The 23432-nt window shown below is 36.9% G+C and overlaps 1 protein-coding gene across 1 annotated transcript in view; it reads left to right on the top strand.

Annotated features, from left to right (window-relative positions):
• PKN2 (protein kinase N2) overlaps positions 1–23432 on the top strand; it is a 30011-nt gene that overhangs the window by 5456 nt on the left and 1123 nt on the right. Inside the window, exons 2-19 of the mRNA XM_010286402.1 lie at positions 2996–3147; positions 7692–7809; positions 9416–9561; positions 9668–9881; positions 12603–12788; positions 13102–13211; positions 15050–15193; positions 15332–15407; positions 15733–15907; positions 16182–16311; positions 16783–16919; positions 17015–17090; positions 17178–17269; positions 18318–18494; positions 19094–19156; positions 19259–19335; positions 20716–20858; positions 21863–21970. Coding sequence (XP_010284704.1) covers positions 2996–3147; positions 7692–7809; positions 9416–9561; positions 9668–9881; positions 12603–12788; positions 13102–13211; positions 15050–15193; positions 15332–15407; positions 15733–15907; positions 16182–16311; positions 16783–16919; positions 17015–17090; positions 17178–17269; positions 18318–18494; positions 19094–19156; positions 19259–19335; positions 20716–20858; positions 21863–21970 — 2324 coding nt within the window. The remainder of the gene's footprint in view (positions 1–2995; positions 3148–7691; positions 7810–9415; positions 9562–9667; positions 9882–12602; positions 12789–13101; positions 13212–15049; positions 15194–15331; positions 15408–15732; positions 15908–16181; positions 16312–16782; positions 16920–17014; positions 17091–17177; positions 17270–18317; positions 18495–19093; positions 19157–19258; positions 19336–20715; positions 20859–21862; positions 21971–23432) is intronic.

Raw genomic sequence — 23432 nt, 5'->3', positions numbered from 1 at the left:
TCATAATTGTTCAGGAAAAATAACATGCTAGTTACTTGAAATGAAGTCAAGTTCACTTGAAATACATCTCTTACTTCACTTGATATTGACTGTCAAGAAGAAAATGCCTAAGGGTACTAATCCATACCCCAGCAAAGCTCTTGCTGTCCTATGCAAAGCTGGACATCCAAAATGGCAAGTATTGTACTGTCCTTATTGACCAACAAACGCAGCAAACTGGAGAATCTCTTTATTTTCCCCAGTCCCTACTTACCTACTTGGTGAAGTATCAATTTGGTATGAGTGCTTAAGTTAAACAAGAGTTAAGTATATACACAACTACCATTGATTGCAATTCTCTGGATGAATTTATTACTTATTTGTATTACGAAGAAGACGCAGTGTCTCCAGATGAGATTTGAGCCCCTCTGTATAGTGCTTTACACAAATAGATCAGAAATAACTAGCCATACCAAAGTGATTACGACCTCAGTAGACATTAACAAAGAGAGAGGGAAACAGCGAATACAGATGTAGCTTGTAGTGCTGCTGCCAAGATTGTCAACACTTTCCATAATAGGACCAGTTTGTCCGGCTGACTTAAAACTTTAATCTGAATTCTTCTATAAGAAGCTGCCTCAGGCTGCTTACTGAATTGTAATGGGGTCGGAGGGGGGGTGAGGGGTGGAGTCACTTGAAAGCCATTTCTGAAAAGGTGTTGGTAAACATTTTTTTTCCCCTTAAGAAAAAGAAAATCTCTGTTAAGAAACCATAGTGTTCCATCTTCAGGAGTTTAGTGAGCAGCTATTATGCCTGAGAGCAAAAAATTATTTCTTCCTAGCAATGAGTCCGTACTGCAGAAAAGTTTCCTCTGCTGCTGGTTACCAACAAAGCATATAGTAGAACCATTTAAACTAAATGGTAAAAGGGACTTTAGGTCCACAAGTGCAGACAAACTCTTGAGGTGACCCAGGTAAGTTATGTGACTACACCTTCACAGTGCAGACATGCAAAGGAGATAATAACAGCTGCCTGGGCAACCTGAACACGGTATCTCTAATTAGTCCTTGACTTGCAACTTGAGTGTTGTTTTAATGCAAAGGAAGACTGCTTGTATGCATCTTTAAAAGCTGTGAAAACAGACTTCAGGAGCACCACAGTCTTCCCAGGGATCATCAGAGCACTGGGATCTTTAGATTCAGGATGCAGGCCTCTACCACTTAAAGTCGGTAAATATTCATTTATACGATTAGCCTGCTTTACAAGGAGATGTGACACTGTGACATTCAAGTTTCACGTTTGTTCTGATTTTGAATAGATTATTAGGTGAGGATTAGTTGAATGTGAAGACATAAGCGAGAGGAAGGCATGTTGTTAATCTTTGTTTTATTGATAACAGATTTAAGGTAAAGCTGTTCAAGTGCAGTTTCACAGAGAACCCAAGCCAAAACATTGAGGAGAGGATGAACAACAAAACAGCTGAGGAATTACACAGATTTTTTTTTTTTTTAAACATCTGGTATTTTCTGTACTGCCTTTAAGTAATGAGGATGCAGTAAGAGTATTAAAGTGGCTTGAGGGGAAGAGTGAATTAGCAGCAGAGGAAATTAAAAATTCTTCTTACATGAAATCTGTATGTAGCAAAGATTGCAATTTAGGGGAAGATTACGCAGCAAACTTGAAAGTAAAATGTAATAAATCTCCAAAACTAGTTATCAGAAGCTTTTACGGAAGAAATATGAAATGGCAGATAAGACGCCTCCTGCCCATGACACTTCATAATTAATAATTTGTAAGTTACTAGTGCAATGCCTGTGTCTTCTAGTAATTGAGGATTTCAGGAACTTGATCCATCATCCTAGTTTAATTCAAGGGAAATTGATTGAAATTGGAAAAAAAAAAGACTCTGCTGTTGGTATCAGGTAAATATTATCTCCTAGGAGACCAACTAATGTGATTTGCCCATACAGAAGGTATTCTCTCAGTTGTTAGAGTAAAAGAAATCAACAACAAAAAAACATTATTACAGTGGACATAATTTATCCTCTTTTACAAAAAGTTTGAAAGAGAAGCCATTTGGACTGTTAGGGAAGATAATTAGCTAAAAGGACAGTTGTGTTGAAAATAGTTAAGCTCTAGGAAATAGTCCAGTGGCCACTTATTTTCAGTTCATTAACAGTTCATGTTGCAGAAACTGAAATATGAACCAGTAATTAATAGACTTTTATAGAGGAGAATAGAAAAGTTAAGGAGTTTGACTATATAATTTGATTGAAAAAACTAACTTGCATTCCATTAAATTAATCCAGCAAGGTGGAGATCTAAACACAGTAATATTGTCAAACAAAAAAGCTTTATCCTTCCCACAGATCACAGTTGTTCAATAACCTGTCTGCCTATATATCCAATTATCCCAGGATTCTGTTATGATTCCAGAGCAAAAATCATTCAGCTTTATGACTAAGGAAGAGGCTCATTTTGTCTGTTCTTAATTTTGACATAAACAGCATCTAGTTCGCACTAGAATCGATGAGGATCTACTTAATATCTGTATTTAGACCATGCTCATTAGCATTGAATATTATTGTCCAAGTTTGTTTTAAAAACAGATTTAAAATCAGCAGTGTAAGACAGCTTAATGGAAAACTGCATTTTTAATTGACTCAAGATGTTCCAGAAGAAATAAATCTTCTTTGAAACAAAAATAGACCTAGCTGCAAACCTGCCTATTTTACCACTCCCGGAAGTGATTCATGTGAATTAGGGCATGTGTAGGAGTCACTAGGCTTTCGTGAGGCTTTTCATGTTAAGGCGCATTTGCAGTGCTGTTGCAAAGTAGCTCTGGACAGGAGGGTCAGTCTTAATACTTAAGTATGATGTTCCAGCTTTGTTTAATCTATAACTTAATAGAATCGAAAAGTTTAGGGTACTTGCAAGGAGTGGGGGGTTTGTGGGTTTTGGTTTTTTTCCTTTTTTTTTTTTTCTGCGCACATTACATCTTACCTTTAATTCACAGATTGTCCTAGGACTCCTGATACTCCAAATAGCGATCCTCGTTTTCCTACTAACAACAGATTGATGGCCTTAAAGAAGCAATTGGATATAGAACTGAAGGTAAAACAGGGAGCAGAAAACATGATACAGATGTACTCAAACGGCTCTTCAAAGGTAAGGCTTTGGAACGCTTAAAGAACATGAAATAACTGTGGATTTTCATATTGCTGTGGTGTGAATGTACAATGTATAAACAGTATGCCATTTCAGTTTTTTTAGTTCTATAGTTTGGGTGTATTTTGTTAAGTAGCTATGTGAAATCTGCTACAAGTTACTCTACCATTTTTTGTTGTGGTTTGATACCCACTCAAGTGATTGTTTTATCAATTTGTCCACATGCAGTTCAACCTAAATAACAAATCCGGCTTACTAGATTTAGTACATCTAGTAATCTTTGATCATGTGTGATTCATTTAGCAGCAAAGCTTGGTATAACACTGACTGGTGTCTGATGCTTTTACTAACTCCACTAAAAAAAAAAAAATCCATTAGTTTGAAGTTGTAATGTGCATGATAATTACACAAAAGGTGGCATTGCCAAGTATGCTTCTGAAATGGTCATCTAGTTGTAGATGGTAGTAAAAAGATTTGTACCAAATACTTGTTTTAATAAGATGTGTATCATAGTCTGATAGAGTTGCTATAATCTGCCTTAGTACACGTGCACGTAAAATACTTTTACGGAAGTGTGGTATTTTAGAGGTAGCATCCAATAGCATCAAACTGAAATTAAAAATAAAGCCACACATTTCTAGATCTGAATTTTAAACACATGCTCACTTGCACTCACTCTCTTCATAGCACCAGAAGCTCTGCAAGGGGAGGGGAGAAGTGTTTGCTAACCCCTAAACGGGTTTGGTTTATTACATAGTCCTAACAATGTAATAAAATTCATTATATACTAAGGATCTCTTAACTAAACTGAAAGGGGGAAAAAACCCCAAACCCCTAAATGAACCACAAAAAAAACGAAAATATTTTATGAGTATAAGGGAGTCATAGTTCTCAAATGAGAAAAAAGGAGGGGCAGTCCTCTACTTACCTGCCCCTTCACCCTTCATTCGTTGCTCATTAGCTGTTCTTTCCATTTACTTTTACTAAGTCGTTAAGGAGATGAGTTTCCAAACTAAGGAGAAACACAAGCATAGATCTAACAAATAGTATGTAGTAGCTTGGTTAGATGTTTCTGTGTCCAGACAATAGTAAATAAAATTTAAATGTTTTAAGTTCTTAACTGACTGACCCAACACCTAGTTAGGTCAGTGAACTTATTAGGAAGAAGTGTTTGACTTGAAGAGTAGACACCTGTGGATTGTGTTGCTACTCCCTTATAATAGATACTAACCAAAAAGTGTTGGAAAGGAACTTCATGTTTCCAAGTGAATTTCTGCTAGGGACTGGTGGAGAGGCAGATTACTTTATATCTGCCTACTGTATGGCTTTCTTATACCTTGCAAAAATTACAGCGAATGCTGCTCACTTCCAGACAGATGAGTTCAGACTAGATGGACTGTAGGCGCCATCAAGCTCATTCTGTCCCAGCAGCGCCTTTGTTGAACCAGCTGGTATGTTGGTAGCCTTATCTGAAAGTGTAACCTGTAACCTACTAGCCTGGGGCAGATGGAAGAAATATCTGGAGTACACCTTATGACTAAGGGCCTGGGAATGCTGTCCATGCACCACAGTCCCTCAGCTCCTGGAAACGCTGGAGTCTACATCCTCTGGGGCCATGTACTTAACATCAGGTACACTTAAAAATAATAACCGGCTGACCCAAATGGATCAAAAGGCATACATGAATTATATTCATAATAAACCCTCAGCAAGTAACCTTATAAGAACCTGAAAAAACTTACCTAAACACTCAGGCTATAATATTAGAGATTGTTAGTAGGCTTTGATCAGACTAGGCAGAAAGGGTAAATTCTGGCTTGCTTTATGATTGAGGCATGTAATTAAAATTGATGATTGAATCTTGTATTTGCAATTGGTAGATGCTTAAATCAGCCTACCAGATGGGGTGCATATAGTAACTGGGCTGGGGAAAGCAAGCTGGAAAACTCAAAAGCATTGCCAGCTGCTTCAACAAACAGGATGGAAATGGTGCGTATTCATTCTCTCATGTTTTTAATACTCAGTAGTGACTTGATTTGGCAGGTTTAAACTGTAGGCTTGAGCATGGTGATTACGTTTTAAAAAGCAGAGCTTAAAACAACTCAAGTGTCTTGGGTGAGGTGGGCTAAAGGGCAGAAGATTCCCCATTTGAATCCAACCCTGGTAATCCAGTAGTTCTTTAAAAAGTAGTCACACGATCCTCTCTGAAACATATTAAACTCTTTTGTGACCTTTATTCAAGTGTACTATATGACCTAATTTAAAATATGTCTTATTATTTTCAGACCTAAATTTAACAGAGGGAGGTCATAATTTGTTTTTTAAAAATGAAAAACCAGTCTGTTAATAAACCCATCATTTCATGGGAAGGTGTTCCCTTTGTATTTTGACTCTACTTGCTTCTGTAACATTCAGCTCAACCTATTTGGACTTAAATGTTTCTGAGATATTGATCATCTTTCCTTGGACTTGTGTTGGATTCTCTGAGATCCCACGACAGCTTTGCAGATCAGTTTTGCAGACATTGCCAGTTTTTCTATACTCAAGAGATGCCTTGAAATACTTTGTATTCAGCCTTGAACACTGAAAGAGCTGCTGAGTATAACACATCCATTTTGATTCTGAAGATGGGATTTTCTGTCTCTTGAAAACATAAGGATATCTGAATTACTGCCATTTTACACATTGAAGAGCTGATGTTGCCCCTGAGCAAGCAAATCCATTGCAGTACGAGGATATGAGGGACAATCAGAAGCAGCAAGATAAAAAATAAGATAAAAGTGAAGACACAGACAAAGAAACACTTACAGCAGTTTTATACATCAGAATGATGCATCAATAAGGTTTAATACAGGATTCTAGAGTTGCTTGTAATCTGTTACATACATCCTATACTCTGCTGCAGACAGTGGTTATTTCAAAAGTTGACATTTGTATTTAAGAAGGCATTCATTTAGGAAATTCAGTGTACTCGTTAGATAATTGGATAGCCAACATGGAATCTTAAAATATGAAAACTAAGGGTATCTCTCTGCAATGTTGATTAATACTAAAACTTAAAGCTAAGAGTTCTGAGACTATGGTATGCAGAGTGGGCACAATTTCTCCCCATGCAGCCAAAGCCTTTTCACATGTATGTCTTGGTATATCTACCCTGCAGAACATAGGGTAGCATTAAAATATGAGTGAGGCGCAAGGTCATACTGGAGCTTTGTGAAGGTGAATTTCTCTCTTCTCAGCGTACTTATTTTTCTCACGGTATACTTCATAGTGCTAGTATTTCTAGCTCTGTGTGTCTGTGCTACACTGAAGTTCTTTGTCTTGGTTGTGGTAATGGGAAGAATTGAATTTCTTTAACTTCTAAATAATTGATAACTTCATTATAAAATTAAAAACATAAGTATAAACCATGTCCATGGGACAGTAACTTATTAATATGGTTATAGAGTGGCTACAAAATGAGTTAACCGAAATACCCTTTGGGCTATAACAAGTGCGATACTCATCTATGCTGACTACTGTTAATTACTGTGATTGATTGGTACTGAACAGACAGGACAAACACACTGCCTTAAATTTTCTCATATCCCTTTTTGTGTTCTTACTGCAAGTCAGATCGCCTTTAAGGTATTTGGTAGTGCCCAGAACGTTTAGAGAGCCATGCAGCAGCTGCAGAAGCACATAAGCAGTTCCACATCCGAGAACCATTTGATAATCCATTGTTAGTCAGATCTCCTGTAGCTGTAAGACAAAAAATGGTATACCTGTAGATGGCTGTCTGCATGCCTGACAATGAAATGTTATTATCAGTTAGTTTGAAAGTTCATTTTCAGAAATGTTCTCTTCTAAACTGCTTCTTGTGTTACTGCACTTGAAAATAAAAATCAATTAGCTTAGTTTATTTAGATGAAAAGTACTGTACTTGAAGTTGCTGATTAAATAGCTAGTGAATAACCCTGGTATAGTATGTATTTACTAATGCAAAAAAATCTTCAGCTTTGATTTGTTCAGAAAAATTTACCGCAGATTTATTTATAATGTGCTATGTAAGCTAACTTTGTATTTCTAATTTCAAGATTGATCAGCTCAAGTGAATTAGTACAATGATTTTTGTATGGTTTTAGTCTAGCAAATTTGTCTATTAGAAGAGTTCTTATTATACAGTAAATTTAAGTCCATTCTACATAGGGTGGAGGTATTTTGCCCTTAATATCTTGTTCTTTCTTTAGTATCAGCTTACAAAACATTAATCTACATGTGTAATGTTGTTAGATCATGCTGCCTTTATTCAGCTTTAAACAGATACAGTTTCCCTGGGAGTGGCTTGTAGTCTTTAATCAACCAGAATATGCCTCTGTCCAAACTTAATTTCCACAAATATCCTAATGTGGTTACTTGAATTGGTATGCTATACCAAATGAACTACAGAGATTTCATTCCTGTTCCTAAAGCATGTGGTTTTTGAAGCTTTCAATATGTTTTGTTCCATGAAGAGTTTACGATTTTAAATTTGTTTGTTTATTTGTTTGTTTTTGTTTTAATAGGATCGAAAACTTCTTGCCACAGCTCAGCAGATGCTCCAGGACAGCAAGACAAAGATAGAAGTTATAAGGATGCAGATTCTTCAGGCAGTCCAGACCAATGAATTGGCTTTTGATAATGGTGATGAAGTAGAAAGGAAATATGAATCATTAATGTCAGAATGCTCTGTAGATATGTACCCATATGCACACAGAGTTGTTGTTCTAAATTTCTAGTAGGAATGTTAGACAAAACTTGCATGAACTGAAAATAATCAGAGGCTAGGCATACCATTGTGTGTGTTAGGATGCCAGATACATCTGACTTGATGCAAAGTACCTTAAGCTTAATGAAGAGAAACACAGTCTCTCTTCATCATCCTTTTTATACCTTATGCAGTCCAGTTTTGCTTTGTGGTCTTTGTTCTCCCTTCATGCATGCTTTCTTTCAGTAATTTTCTTTAAAGCATATAATCTTTTCAGTATCCTAAAAAAAACATCTGACGCAGGTACAAAGCCTGCTTGTCATACTTAAATAGATTGACCTTATTATTGCTAATGGAAGCACAGATGGAGGAGAATTTTTGTTGTCTTTATGGGTATTTAGGCTAGATTGAGTAGTAAACAACTATTTTAAAAACAACAAAAACCCCCAGTGTTTTTAAAACAACCTGACTTGAAACATAACTACATTTCAGAAGTAGGTTTAAACTTGCATTTCTTTGGAAATCTTTAAATAAAATAAAATTTTAAAAAAATTTACCCCTGAGCTGTAATAGCATGAGTGTACTATAAAATTGTGGGTATATCGGTACATCTCTAAATCTTGAACTTTATTCATATGTGTTTCTGAGTATTGAAGTTGTATGACAATGCTTATAATTGGGGCCTGGGTATATCCTAGATAATGAAAAACCTGTGTGTGTGTTTTGTCTTGTGGGGTGTAGGGGGTTGATTTTGTTTGTTTTTTACATTTATGACACTCTGGCTTTTTTTAACACCCCATCGTAGCACATGGATTATGTATGTCATTTGTTCAAAAGAAAAAGAAAGGTATCCAAACTAGAAAGGGCTTTCAGATGCCTTTTTGTGTTCCTACTTTTCTTAGAGCTTTAAACAGAAAGGAATATATCCGGGAAACTTTCTAATTCTGTTTAGGAAATCTAAACTCTGTAAGAAGTGGCCATTAGAATGGTTAACCCAAACCATTTGTGAAAGGCAATATATGGGACCTCCTACATTCTCTGTGCTGGCAGAAACCAGATTCCATGTGATTTTGTGGGAAGCAGGGGAATTATCAGAAACCGATAAGGGATCTACTTACCTACAGACCAGTTTGACATAAATCATCAGAGCAAGGTTCAGAAATGTTGCAGTCTCAAAACCTCCTTCTTGCCAGCTGACTGATGTTTGGGAGATTTAGCTTCTGTCCCTTAGCTCCCCTGAAGACCTGTTCTTTTTCTCACATCCCCTATTAATTGCAGCTGTTCAAGGAGCAGGACCTGTTTACTGGGTTGAGGCCCTGATCTATTGTTTCTTCCTTCAAATGCAGATGCTTAAAATTTCACTGTTGCTTTTATGACATACTTCAAGCTTTTCTTTGGACTACCAAATCTGCAGCTCTCACCTTCCCCCCCGCCTTTTTTTTTTCCCTCCCCTTCCCTTTGTTTGGGGGAGAGGTTAATATTAAAAAAATTAAACATGGGCATGGTCTTCAATGAAGATTGTTTGTTTATCTCTCTCTGCAGCAAAACCTGTCATAAGCCCTCTTGAACTCCGAATGGAAGAATTACGGCATCATTTTAGGATAGAGTATGCTGTAGCAGAAGGTGCAAAAAATGTGATGAAATTACTTGGATCTGGGAAAGTTACCGACAGAAAGGCACTTTCAGAAGTAATTTACATTATTACAATTTCTGATACTTTATTTTAAACATTCCTCCAAGAAAAAAGAATTTTAAATATTCCTTTTTTGTTGTTGTTGTTTTTTTGTTTTAAAGGCACAAGCCAGATTTAATGAATCAAGCCAGAAGTTGGACCTCTTGAAGTATTCACTGGAACAGAGATTGAATGAACTTCCAAAAAACCATCCTAAAAGCAGTATTATTATAGAGGAGCTTTCATTGGTCTCTTCACCCACGTTAAGTCCTCGTCAAAGTGTAATATCTACTCAAAACCAATATAGTACACTGTCCAAACCAGCAGCTTTAACAGGTACGATTTATGGAGCTTTTTTAAAATTTTATTCAATGGTTTAAAAGAATTATTTAATGACAACTTTATTTCTTTCTGGACACATTTTATTGTTGTTCTTTTCCTTGACAGGCATTTAGAATTTCCAAGTGCCTATTGCACCAAAAAAATTCAAATAAGTTTCTTTGATTTATTTGTTGACCTTTTTAGAATTCTGTTGAAAAAGTGAAGTTCTGGCCTTAAGTTAGGTCACTGTAGAATGATATTACAAGCGTTTACTTAACGCCTTTCATCTTTAGATTATCAAGCACTTTAAAAGGTGGGTAAGTATCATTATCCCCATTTTACAGATGGGGAAACTGAGGTGCAGAAGGGTTAAGTGACTTGCCCTGGTCATACAACAAGTCAGTGGCAGAGCTGGAGATTGGCACCCAGCTTTTCTCCCAGTCCCTATTTTACCCACTGGACCACACTGGCTTCCTAGAAGGTGAGACTTATGCTACAGAAACATGCATTGTATTTCTAAACCGAAGAGGGAGATCCTAACACACATGTATAGAACTATTGAATCCTCTATTTATTGGTGTGAGTTATTTTCCTGGCAATTAAACATGGAGATTTGTTTAATTATTTTTTTTTTAGAGACTTAGCCTACTGTGAGGGAACAGTACATTCATATATCAATATAAGACTTAGGAACTTGTCATAGTTTGGGTTCACCTGGAATTGTTGTCCTTCATTGGAAGTAAACTGTTTCAAGAGGTGAGCCATACTTTAACAAAGCTCTTAAACGTTTGCCTCCCAGCATTCTTAAACAGTCAAATACTTTTGACTACTTGGGGGTATGTTGCTTTACTAAATTTATTAAATAAGTGGTCGTATAAGAATTAACTGAGTAAGTTTATCATTACAAAATCAATCTGTAATTCAAATGTTACTCTAGTTATACATACATAACTGAAACCAGAATTTAGTTTTTAAGTACTGTGGGGTTACATTTTAAAACAAAAAGAGGAACTCTTCTGCCAAGCTGCAATAACAATAAAATGGAGCGAGTCTACTCGTCTTCCATTTTGGTTCAGTAAGACACAGCAAAGGGTAAAAAGCATCAGGACCTCAGCCCAGACCCCTTGTGAAGTTGCAGGGTGGTGAGGGGAACTCTTTTTCATCATATGGAATCTCAAATGATCAGTGACCATGGGCAGGAAGTATTGTGGCATGGTTTTAAAACAGCTTTTTTTTTGTTTCTTTTTACTCTTTTTCTGTAATACATAATTATGGGTCAGATACATTATAGTGACAAATAATTCCTCTTTAAATGTGATTTACTGATACGTATGGACAGTTTCTAAGAAGAATTATCAAAACAGAGTTACATGCTTGTGAAGTTCTTAATAGTTTCACTTTCATATTAGCAACACAAAGAGCTTTTGTATTGAACTGGATTTAAGTAAACGGTGTCTTTGTGTTTTGCCTCTAACACTGTGAAAAATAGATCAGTGCTACTGTCATACTTTCTAAAGTACATCTGCTTACATCAGCAGAACTTTCTGATACGCATCCAGTCCTTATACAAGATTCTAGCCTTTTGCCTTATTACTTTATTTAATTTTGCTAAACAGAGTTTGGGAATGAAGTATTCTTTTACCTTTTAACTTGTTTTGGGAGCCAATAGCACCTTTCTGGCTTCATAGCATAATACTTAGCTGTCACTTACGGCTGTTAGTTCCCTACAGGATGGGATTTCTTCTCCGACTGGTTTCTCGGTGTCTGTTCTGTGGTCTACAATGTTGCCAGGCAATTTTTAGGTCAAGTCTGACTTAAGTTTCTGTTACAGAAGAGTACTTTTAAGTTAGGTACGTTTGCTGTCAAAAGAACACTGCATTTAGGAGCTGCATTTCTAGATGATAGTATGATTATGAACTGGGTAATTTCACTACTTCTAATAGTTAGTTTTGTTAGTGTCAGTGTTGCCACAGTTTTACAGATGCTATCTTGTACAGGATGAGGTGAGCCTACCGTTCTTGTAACCATCTGTGGTATTCAGATGTTCCTGTGCTGCTGGAGGAAACTCTTAAATTAGAACAGCAGCCTCTGTTCCTCATTTGGATAAAGATGTAGAAGGTTTTGAAGAGTAGCTTCTTGTGTCAGCTTTTATAAATCCAAATCCATTCAAGTTGGAACAATTCAATGATTTTAAGTTATGTAGTAACTCAAATTTTACTTCAGCAAACGTGATTCTGAATGTATCTTAAACAAATTTGTAGTCTCAGTAGCCAATGTGTTAATTTTAATTACTGAAGCGATCTATCCAATATTAATTGGTTATCTAAAACTTGTGAAAAATTGTTATTGTCCCATCTGCAAGATCCATTGTCTTAATAAGAAACTTAAAATTTGTCATCTTAAAAAATGACATTTCTTACAACTTGAACCCAAGTCAGTTAGGTTCTTAAGTGAAGAAAACAAAGATACTTCTGGGAGACAGAACAAAAACTTACTTTGTGTTATTTTGGTGAAGTGTTGCTCCTTTTAGAAGGCTGTGTCCCACATATTTGACTTCTAATGCTTATTTTTAGTATATTTGTCCATCTGAGATCTGTCTCTTGATTTCATGTGATATTTCTGTTATACCCTGCAGGGGTCAGAATGTGAGCTATTGCCATAAATCAATCATTAGTCATTCACTTTATTTACTCAGGAACAGAAATCTTTGATAAATCGTTGTCTGTCTTGTTCTAGGTACCCTGGAAGTTCGGCTGATGGGCTGCCAAGATATTTTGGAAAACGTCCCTGGTCGATCAAAAGCCACATCGATTACGCTACCTGGTTGGAGTCCAAATGAAGCCAGATCATCTTTCATGAGCAGAACCAGTAAAAGTAAAATTGGGAGTAGTAGAAACCTTCTGAAAACTGATGACTTGTCCAGTTCAGTATACTCTTACTTCTCTTATTTTTACGCATATCTTCTGTTTACATTTTTACGTGCATGCCATGTTCTGTAATTTAAAATACTAAATTGATTTGAAGCTTTAAACTTACCTGTTTCTTCATCTGTCAAGTTGCTTAAAAAAAAAAACAACAAAACACACCACCAAAAACCAAACACAACCACACTATTATGCCCATAAGAACCAATTAAACATGAGATTACATTTTTAAGGGAAACTTACTGAAGATTTTTTTGTTTGTGGAAAATCCTCTTAAAGATTTAAGCTGAGTTTGTGTACTTTACTTACAGATGAAGTCTGTGCCGTACTGAAGCTGGATAACACTGTGGTTGGTCAAACTAGCTGGAAACCTATTTCCAATCAGTCATGGGATCAGAAATTTACACTGGAACTAGACAGGGTAAAAATGTGTTCTTACTTCATTGACAGCTGTAGTCGGTTCTTTAGATTAGTTTCATGTTGCGGGTTTTTTTCCTGTTGTTTTGATTATGTTCAAATTTCATATGTGCAAGTATTCCCATCCGTAACAGAATGAGCTCCCTGGCATTGTTTTGCTGGGCTGGCATTCTAGAAATTTTACGTTCTTCTGGCCTACAAACTGACACAGTATTTTTATCCAAGATCTAACACTTAGCACCTTTTTAGCCTCTGATAGGTGGTGCTTAAATTTTTATTAGCATCATCAACTTTTTATTATTTATCAGGGATTTCTAATATTTTCTAGTATTCAGATATAGTTTGGATATTTTGGTAAAGCTATGTCATAGAATTTTTACAGTGCTTCTGTAAAAGTGTTCTCATGTGAAGCTGATCAATTCTTCAGGAGTAATAAATAAATTAACTAATAGTTATTTCCTAGAACTTTAAATGTTACTTGGAGGATGCAAGTATCAAAATGATATTTGATGTTTCTTTCCTCACACCTTTTGAAGAGAATTTATGTTACATAGGTTCAATCAAGCATTTGTTTTTTAGATACCTGGTAGCCATAGTATTTTAAGGTACAAGGATTTTTTTTTTCTTCATCAGTGTTTAAAAGAGACTGAAAATAAACTATATTGTAGGAGCCTAAATGTCATCGCCAGTATATATTTAAAACAAATGAGGAGGAAGAAAAAAGCCACCTTCCTGTTTTTGCGCTCTCCCCGCCGAGCCCCACCCCTCTGAGCCCCAGACCAGACTCCCTCCATCGCGGAAGGAAGCAGTTTTAGACTTGCAGGTGGAGAAATTCAGGTTCCGGTTAGGAGTAGTACAGAACAGAACTAGCAGCTGTGCAGTCCCGAAGCCTTGATTATTCTCAGATTAAGACTAGGACTAGTCAAAATTTAGTAGCTGCTCCTACCAGCCTAGTATGTGCCCTGTTCACTACTGTTTTCTAAGAAATCAGTATTAGATGGCCTTGTGGTGCCAGAAAAGGACCTTGCTTCTGCTGGGCATGACCACGCATCCTGCCGTATTTGAAACACACGTTCCAAACCCCATCACGTTTTTACCTGTTGCTGCTTCTTAACTTTTGTTTCTTTTAAAACCCACAGCTATCATATAAAGACAGTAAACTGATGCATCATGATGGAATTAAGCTATGCTAACTGAACTTAATAACATACGATGCTGCTGTTACATTGTATTGTAGGAGTCTTCGCATTTTGTAACAAGCTTTTGTAAAACACCCTAAGAATATATAAGTCCCACTGGCAAGACACAGCAGCAGTTCTTGTTAGTTTATTTTTAGCTCCTCTTCACAACCATGTTACAAAAACTGTATGTATTTCTAGAGATACCGTATAAAGTTTTGCATCATGATGTATATGCAGGTACTAAAATGTCACTATGCAGCCGTGAAATGCAATTGATACCTGTAAATAACATGGAAAACTGGTAAAGTTGAGGTTTCTAAACACAGGTAAAAATTTGCTGTCAGAGCATGAGCTAAAATATCTTGAAGTATCTGTTGTTAGACTGACTCAAAAAGTCTGGTGACTCTCTCGTTCTATTCTTGGGGGAATTTTACACTTATAATTTTATTTGGACGCTGGAGATCACATCTGAACTGAAGTGAAATGCTACAATCATCCTAGTGAGAGCTTGCTCCGTATGGCTAGTTAGCTCTAGCCCTCTTTTAAAGTACCAGCTCTGCATCTTGATCCTTGAGTTGCTAGACCTTAAGACTGTACAGAGGTAACTCTTGCAGAACAATTACTAATAAGTAATTTCCTGTGTATATGTTTCCTGTCATAGTCACGTGAATTAGAAATCTCCGTTTATTGGCGTGACTGGAGATCTCTGTGTGCAGTAAAGTTTCTGAGGTTGGAAGATTTCCTGGATAACCAACGGCATGGCATGTGTCTCTATCTTGAACCCCAGGGCACTCTCTTTGCAGAGGTAAGAATATTCCTTTGAAGCACTTGCGCATACTTGCAAGTATTATATTGCAGAATAGTTTAAGAAGTTTTTCTTAAACTTTTAAGAATGCGTTTTGTTCTGAAACTTGAATTATAACACACATTATTTGAACTGCAGGTTACGTTTTTTAATCCAGTTATTGAAAGAAGACCAAAACTCCAGAGGCAGAAGAAAATTTTTTCAAAACAGCAAGGTGATTGTTTAATATAAACATGTAAAGCTTAAAAATTGTACAGTACTCTGATGTTTTTTATGCAGAGACCTAATATTTGTCTATGAATAAAGCTGTTGATAATGAAGGATTCAGCATTGCATTTAGAAATGTTTTGTTTTAGAATTCCTTATTATGCATTAGCATTTAATAATGAATAATTAGGAATTGCTAAGGAATATGACAAATTCAGTTTGTTCTTCATAAACTATAAACTGATTAATATGAATTTTTTTTTAATTATAGCTTTTGGTAATAAGCAAGGAAATTACTTGCACTCTATTTTCTTTTTTCACAATATCCACAGGCAAAACATTTCTTAGAGCTCCTCAAATGAATATTAATATTGCCACTTGGGGAAGGCTGGTAAGAAGAGCTATTCCTACTGTAAATCACTCTGGCACCTTCAGCCCTCAAGCACCAGTGCCTGCTACTGGGCCAGTGGTTGATGCACACATTCCTGAACTAACGCTGTCAGCCAGGTAGGTGATATCTACAGCATTTAAGTACTTTTAAGAGCAAGAGTAACAGTGAGATGCTTATGCCCCAATGTACATAATGTATGTCAAATCTGTTTGTTCTGCAAGACTGCAGACCTTTCAATGTTTTAATTTTGGACATAATTTTGTAGCCAGATCTACACATACAAGATTTGGTTTAGGAGAAATCTACATAATGTGTAGTTTTAAATTCATTTTGATACTATTAAAACCGTCTCTGTTACATACTGAGGAGTTATTTGGTTTTTCTTGCCAGTGACTCTCCTGTAGCCAAATTAGACTTTGAACTTGAGCCTGAGCCTCCACCTGCTCCACCCCGTGCGTCTTCCCTTGGGGAAATATGTGAATCTTCCTCTGAGATAAAGGCTCCTGATGTGCCATCTCAGGCAAGTAACTTTAAGAATTTTGGTCCATACAGTTTAACAATAATGTTGTTATTATTGTGTAATATTGGCATCTTTACGATGGATTTCTTCCCTTAAATTTCAGCATACGCTCCCTTAACTTACACATACATAACTGTCTCAACAGAATGCTCCGATTGCTCTGGGTGGCAAACTGTTTTCATGATTGGTGTGTTTAACACTCCATGTCATTGGTTCTGCCACAGAAAAAACAAAAGCCCAAAATCATTAGTCTATTCAGGAAAAAATGGTTTTATTAACAAAGAGCAGAATTGACTGGAGCAATAGGTTTCATCGGTCTGTTAAACGCTTGCTTATCTGTGACATCTTAAAGTATACCATTTTAGCGTAGATCATTTTTGTGTTAAGAATTTCACATGCTTCTAGTGTAATTTCTGCATTCAGTTGCCTTCGCAATCAGTTTTAAATTTTCAGACTTCTTTTTGTTCACAGGATGAAGTAACAAATTTTGATTTTGAAAATGGCAGAAATAGTATTGTCCCAAAACTCCAGCCTGAAATAATCTGTGATCCTGATGCTCCCCATTCAGACGTAAAATACACCAACACCCGAGAGCCTGAAGAGAGAAGGTAAAAATGCAGTGATTTTGCTGTTGATCTGAGTAATACCTCTTAAAGTTAACAAACTAGAAGAGTTTTGACTCTCTTTTTTTTTATTTACTTAGAACACAACAAAGATTTCAATTCAGTCTGAAGGATTTCAGATGTTGTGCTGTACTGGGCAGAGGACATTTTGGAAAGGTAAATGTCAAAAGGCTGTATCAAATGTCAAGGCTATATCAAAAACTAGATATAGCTCTTAAATTAATCGCCTGTCTTCTGGTTTAGGTGCTGTTGGCAGAGTACAAAAACACAAACGAGATGTTTGCTATTAAAGCCTTGAAGAAAGGAGATATTGTCGCTCGTGATGAAGTAGACAGGTCAGTTTGTAAAATACAGTACACAGATTCCATAAATCGTGTTTTCCTTCTGTATGCAACACAACTGTAAGCTCTACCAAACACGAGTTAAATTCAGTGAAAGAGCAAAACAAGTTGTCCTCACCCTGCTTAGGTGGCTGCTGCAGACGTGTAGTCTTTCTTCTGGGGTAAGGAGGGAGCAGTGTAGCCCAGGAATTAGTACTGGTTCCTTCAGTGCCGTCTTATCATGCCTGTACTACAGCTCTGACTTAAAGCTGATCCTGTTTTTCATTCAGGTTCTCTTGCAATTATTTATTCTAATTACTGGTTCTATAGGCTTCCATTTCAGGAGGACAGTGACTATGTTTTCTTTACTGGCAAAAACACCTTGATGGTGTTTCTCAACCTATAACATAATGTCATATTTTGTCCGTCATATTTTCCCTTAAGTCCTGTGTATACTTCACTGTTGTGTTTTTTTAAATCTTTTTGCCCCAAAACTCAGATACTTCCTTTGCTTGAAAGTGGTAGTTTTGTCTAGTCCTAGTGCAAGAAGGTCCTTTTACAAGTATTCAATAGGGACTATATTCATTTGACTTGCAGGAAGAAAGATAACTATTAAGAATAAGCTACAAATTAACCTGTTGGCTTAAGGAGCAATAATCCGGAATTATTATAGATAGATGTCTATAATATTGTTACTGGTTTTCCACTTTATGTATCGTATGCAATTAAAAAAAAAATGAATTGCAGCTAATGTCACATGATACTGATGCATACTTAATGCAAGACTGAGTATTTGGAAGGAAGATTGGCAAGGTACAATTTTCATGGACTGCTAGGTTTCCTTTTTCATTTGTGAAAGCTAACCACGACTTTGTGGAAATCCTGCCATCAACTTAATGGGCGTGCAAATATTAAAAGCTTTCTCCTGAAACAAAAATGTTCTTACCTTATCCTGAGGAACAGAGATAAAAATGTAAGGTATAAATTACCAATAGTTTCTGAGAGTTGAAAAATTGTGGTTCAGGATTCAACTCTAAATTTTTACTGATTTTTCTGTTTGCAGCTTGATGTGTGAAAAGCGAATATTTGAAACTGTGAATAGTGTAAGACATCCTTTCTTGGTGAACCTTTTCGCTTGTTTCCAAACCAAAGATCATGTTTGCTTTGTAATGGAATATGCTGCTGGTGGGGATCTGATGATGCACATTCATACTGATGTCTTCTCTGAACCAAGAGCAGTGTGAGTATCCATCCCTTCTTGTAGCATTAAGTGAAGGGTGTTTTGTTCTTTGTGGATAAGCACTAAAATATTTATGACCACATGCCTCTGCGTTATGTCATTTCAGTAAATACCACTGAAGTTTTTAAAAGGGTCAGAGATTCTAACTGATTTTGTTAGAAGACACATGCAGGCTTAATGTGCCTGAATCTACACTGAATTCAAAAATTATATACAAATATTCTAATGTTTATAATAATAATTTTTTTTAAAAAAAAGACTGCATTAAAAAAGCTAAATGAAAAGTTAAAATAGCAGACAAAGCTAAAAAAGGAAAGAATAAGCCACCTTAGAAATCCTTGAATGCCATGGCAGTGGACACTACAGAAAACTTATCCTCTAGGCTGACCAAACATACTACAGCTTGAAAGCTGCAAGTTTAAGCACTTTTGCCATCTGGCTTTAAAACTGACCTTGTATAGAACTAATCTGTACCTGACAAAACAATCAGTAATCTTCAGAAGATGGTTAATAAAACAGATCAATAATGATGGACCTCACATTCTGAAAAACAAGACTGGATTTTACCATTGAAATTTTAACTTCAATGTTTTCAACAGATTCTATGCTGCATGTGTGGTTCTTGGACTTCAGTATTTACATGAACACAAAATAGTGTATAGGTAAGTAGTCATTGACCCGTTTCCAACAGATGAAATGCAACTATTCTGAATAGTTCTGCAGAAACATCAGTGATGCAATTTTGTTCTCAAATGTTCATTTAGAGATTTGAAGTTGGATAACTTATTGCTGGACACAGAAGGCTTTGTGAAAATTGCTGACTTTGGTCTTTGCAAAGAAGGTAATGGCCCTTAAATTTTCTTTCTAGGGGAATTCCGTAGTCTGTCTGACTCCTGACTGTTTCTTGAGACTTTTGGACTGCCAAATGTGTATAGTGTGTATCATTTGAAGGAAAAAATACATCTCTGATTCATTGTACAAATGTGGAGATAGGAGGAAGTCCCGTAGCAGGGAAATAGCGGAAGCATCAGAGCGACACCCCATTTTTAAAATTTATTTATTAGTAGTGAGCATCACCTATTCTGATTCTTACTTCATCATCTCTCTGCTTATTAATAAGGCATACTGCTGCATTTCAAAAGTTAGCAGAAAAAGCATTAGGTATTTTTCCTTATTCTAAATATGTTGACACCATACAGTGAAAGCAAGTACCATTATAATCCATACCTCTTACAAATTCATTTTAACTTTGAAATGGTCACAACTCTAAGTATATGGAAATGATATGCAAAGTATACTACAGCCACAATAAAGAAATTTATCCCAAAAGGGAAGCCTAGATGCTAGAAAGTTACTTTTCAAGCATCGTGCTACCTTTCAAATAAGATGTAAAATAGAGGTAGCAACTGAAATTGCAGTGTCTTTCTCAAACCCCAGTGTGGGGGAGGATCCCGAAAGGTCAATTTCTTTCTCCGATTTGTATAGCCTGTCCTCCATATCTCTTCCTTTTAGGTAGCCTAAGAGGGAATTTTGTAAACTCTGTAGGTGTTCAAACATTACTGCTGTCTTTAATATCCTAGGGCAAGTCCTGTGACTTAGCTACAAACAAGTTGCATAAATGACAAAAGGAAACCAGGACAAGGAAAGCTCTTTGGTTTACTGACTGCTACAATAAATGGTTTTCTTAAGCTTTCGGCAGCCCTTCCACTTGTAGTGTCACAGCAGTCCTTGTGGTGCTGACGTCCCAAACCGTGCCCCTCTTGCAAATACACTGGGCTTGTTTTGCTCAAAGGTGTTTCACTACGCTCCATGTTTTACTTCGCTGTACGTAGTTTTGCCCCTACAGAAGCATCCACAGTAGGCATGTTTGACTGAAACTGCGTAGCATGTTTTCTTCTACTAGCCAGTATAAACATAGCATGAGATTGTTTGTATCTTTCCAAGCAAAGATAACTAAGTGACAAAGGTGTAACTGGGAGCTTAATTTGGCTCATTGCATATAGTTAGGGATAGAAAAATTAGCACTGAAGTGCACATGGAACAAAGGCGTGGGAGGGAGGAACGGGGGAATGTTTTAGCTGATTGGCCTGCGCCTTCGGGACAGGCCCTGGAACTACAGTATCAGCTAAAGTTGCTCTGGAGGGGGGTTTTACTTGCTGGAGGAGTAGGCTGTAGAGTGGCAGAAAATACTGCTTGCTTTTCATTAACTGTAACTTTTCAGGAATGGGATTTGGAGACAGAACAAGCACATTCTGTGGCACACCGGAATTTCTTGCTCCAGAGGTGCTGACAGAAACTTCCTATACAAGAGCAGTAGACTGGTGGGGTCTTGGTGTACTTATCTATGAGATGCTAGTGGGTGAGGTAAGTTCTAGTAAGATACAATGGCGTCATAAAACTAATATATGTTAAAAAGGTTACAAAACTCAACATACCAGTCTGTCAACATTTAATACACCCTCCCTGTCACAGTTGTATCAATACTTGTATATACAGTGAGCATCTTAATGTGTTTGTTTCATCAAGAAGTATTAAATACTGAGCAGCTACTTACCTGATACTAGCTGCTGTAATGCTGTAGCAATTGGTGAGTCATGTTAGGAGCCTGAATTATCAGCAACTGTGGGAAGTGAGCGAGTTGTATTTGGTCCAAGACAACCTCTAGATTTTTGTTTTATTTTGGTTTTAATTACATCATTGTGCCTTAAATCAAATTGTGGTAATGGCACATTAATATTGGTGTCTCTAAGCAAGAACATAGCACATCTGGTTTTGCAGAGCTCAGTTTCCAGCATGCATCTATTATTGTCAAATTTGGATGCATACAGCTATAGCAGTCTTCTGCTTTCAAATGCTTTTGGGAGAAAATAAACTCTTTAACTCAACTCCTGTAGCTTGAATGGAAGTGAACTTTAGTTCATAAAACTAGATAGCAGTGAAAGATTATGCCAAACGCGGTTAAGCCATTTACCCTTTGAATTACGCATGCGCAAATAGAATGCCCCAGTTCCATATGAATGAACTGGTATAAATAAATTACTATCAAAATAGTTCTTTACCATACAATAAAGCATATTGCTTTACCTCGTGCATTTTGTTACGGTATCTCCCAAGGTAGCACAGTGATGGCTTACGTGCTAAAAACTGGAGAAGAACTCTAGATTTGCTCATCATATTGTTCTCTTTCAAAAATGATGATCATTCAACTTCCTTTCAGGTAAAAAAAAGGACAAAAAGCTTGTAGGGCATCACCCACAGCTGTCAGGCCATTTCAAAACAGTTTGAAAACCCTTGAGGTGTGCCATGCTAAAGATACTACAGAAACTAATTAGTCTTGACCACGTTATTTTTTATTACTTTCATGATAGTCCCCCTTCCCTGGAGATGATGAAGAAGAGGTATTTGACAGTATTGTAAATGATGAAGTAAGATATCCTCGATTTCTGTCGACCGAAGCCATCTCTATAATGAGACGGGTAAGAACATAATATTATTACAGTATTCCCCTCTTAGCCTGTTTCCTCTCCAACATTAAGGAAATTAATTTACTTCTGAGAGGAGCAAAATGTTTTAAGAACCTATGTTGCTTGTTTTGGGTTTTTTCCTACAATTAGATTTCAGCCTGGCTTTATTTATGCTGTGCCATGCAGTGTATCACCTTAAATGAAACTTGTCAGTGCCATTCCATTTTTTTATCGAGGAGCAAGTTTTTCTTTTTAAAATGTAAAACCCTCGAGGCACTGTTTTCTCCCTGAACTAAGTTTCCTAGTCACATCTATCTAGAGAAGTTCAGCTCTTATTTCCTAGCAGAACACTGCTGCATTGACCTATTTGGTAGATTAACATTGTCACATGAATGTTTTAATTCAAAGACTTCTAAATCTTTTTGGTTTCATTCCAACTGGGGCAGGGAACACTGTACATGTGGCATCTGCAGTCCCATTCATGGCAACAAACAGCTGATATTTTTTGTTTATGATTGTTATTAAGTGCTATTCCTTAGTCTAATGCCTCTACTTATCTAGAAGAAAATGCTTGAACCTGTCTTAAGTTACAAGCTCATCACAGTTGATAGAAAGGCATCTTACTGGAGGGAATTGGAAGCCTTGGGAAGCAGCCTCTCTGCTTAAATGTCTGACACCGAGTATCAGTCTAGCACCCAATTCAGCAATGTGCTGCAGCATATAAGTTATAGCATGCCACAGTAACAACTATGACATGAGTATTTAGGCTATTACTTAAATACTTAAAATGATTGCTTCCTCCCTTGGAGTGTTTGCCTAGAGAAAGAAGGAAGAATACAGTTTTAATACAGTACCTAGGGAGGATATTTTTACTGTGAAAATTATGCCAATATCCACTGGGGACTGCTACACTGCACCCAGAATACACGTACCATGAACTTTGTGCTTGCAGCTTACTAGTTGTAGCTGTGTGCGCACTCCTCCCATCTGAGAAATTCTTACATAATACAGTGGACATTGTGTTTGGATGGCTGCATCACGAATGCTGTTGGGCACTCTGCCTCGAACTGGGGTCTGCTTACAGCAGCAGGACATGCAAGCAGGAGCATCTGACTTCTGGCATTAACTAGAAACCCCTTTTATTTATCTGGGTGTGTAAAAGCAGCTTTATTCAACCCTCTCTCGGTCAATCAGCTGCTGTGAAATAGCTGGGCATGGGAGACAGCAGACGAGTCTCTCTTCTGAGCCAAGCAAAGAACACTCACTTATGTAAATTCTGTATCCTCTCCAGCAAAAAGTATGTTTCGCTGTATCTCTGTGCTGAATGCTAGCCCCACAAATCCTCTCAGGTACCAAGACTTGGTGCCACAGATCTGGAGCAAGACAGGTTAGTCTGCTCTCTGTATGCTCACAGCTAGGCTACCGCTGGAATGGTGCTAATAGGTTCAGGCATCTCTAGATGAGCGCTGCTATC

Source organism: Phaethon lepturus, unplaced genomic scaffold (genome assembly GCF_000687285.1).
Source record: "Phaethon lepturus isolate BGI_N335 unplaced genomic scaffold, ASM68728v1 scaffold16764, whole genome shotgun sequence".
Taxonomy (NCBI): Eukaryota; Metazoa; Chordata; class Aves; order Phaethontiformes; family Phaethontidae; genus Phaethon; species Phaethon lepturus.
This window is presented reverse-complemented; position numbering and strand designations above follow the sequence as displayed.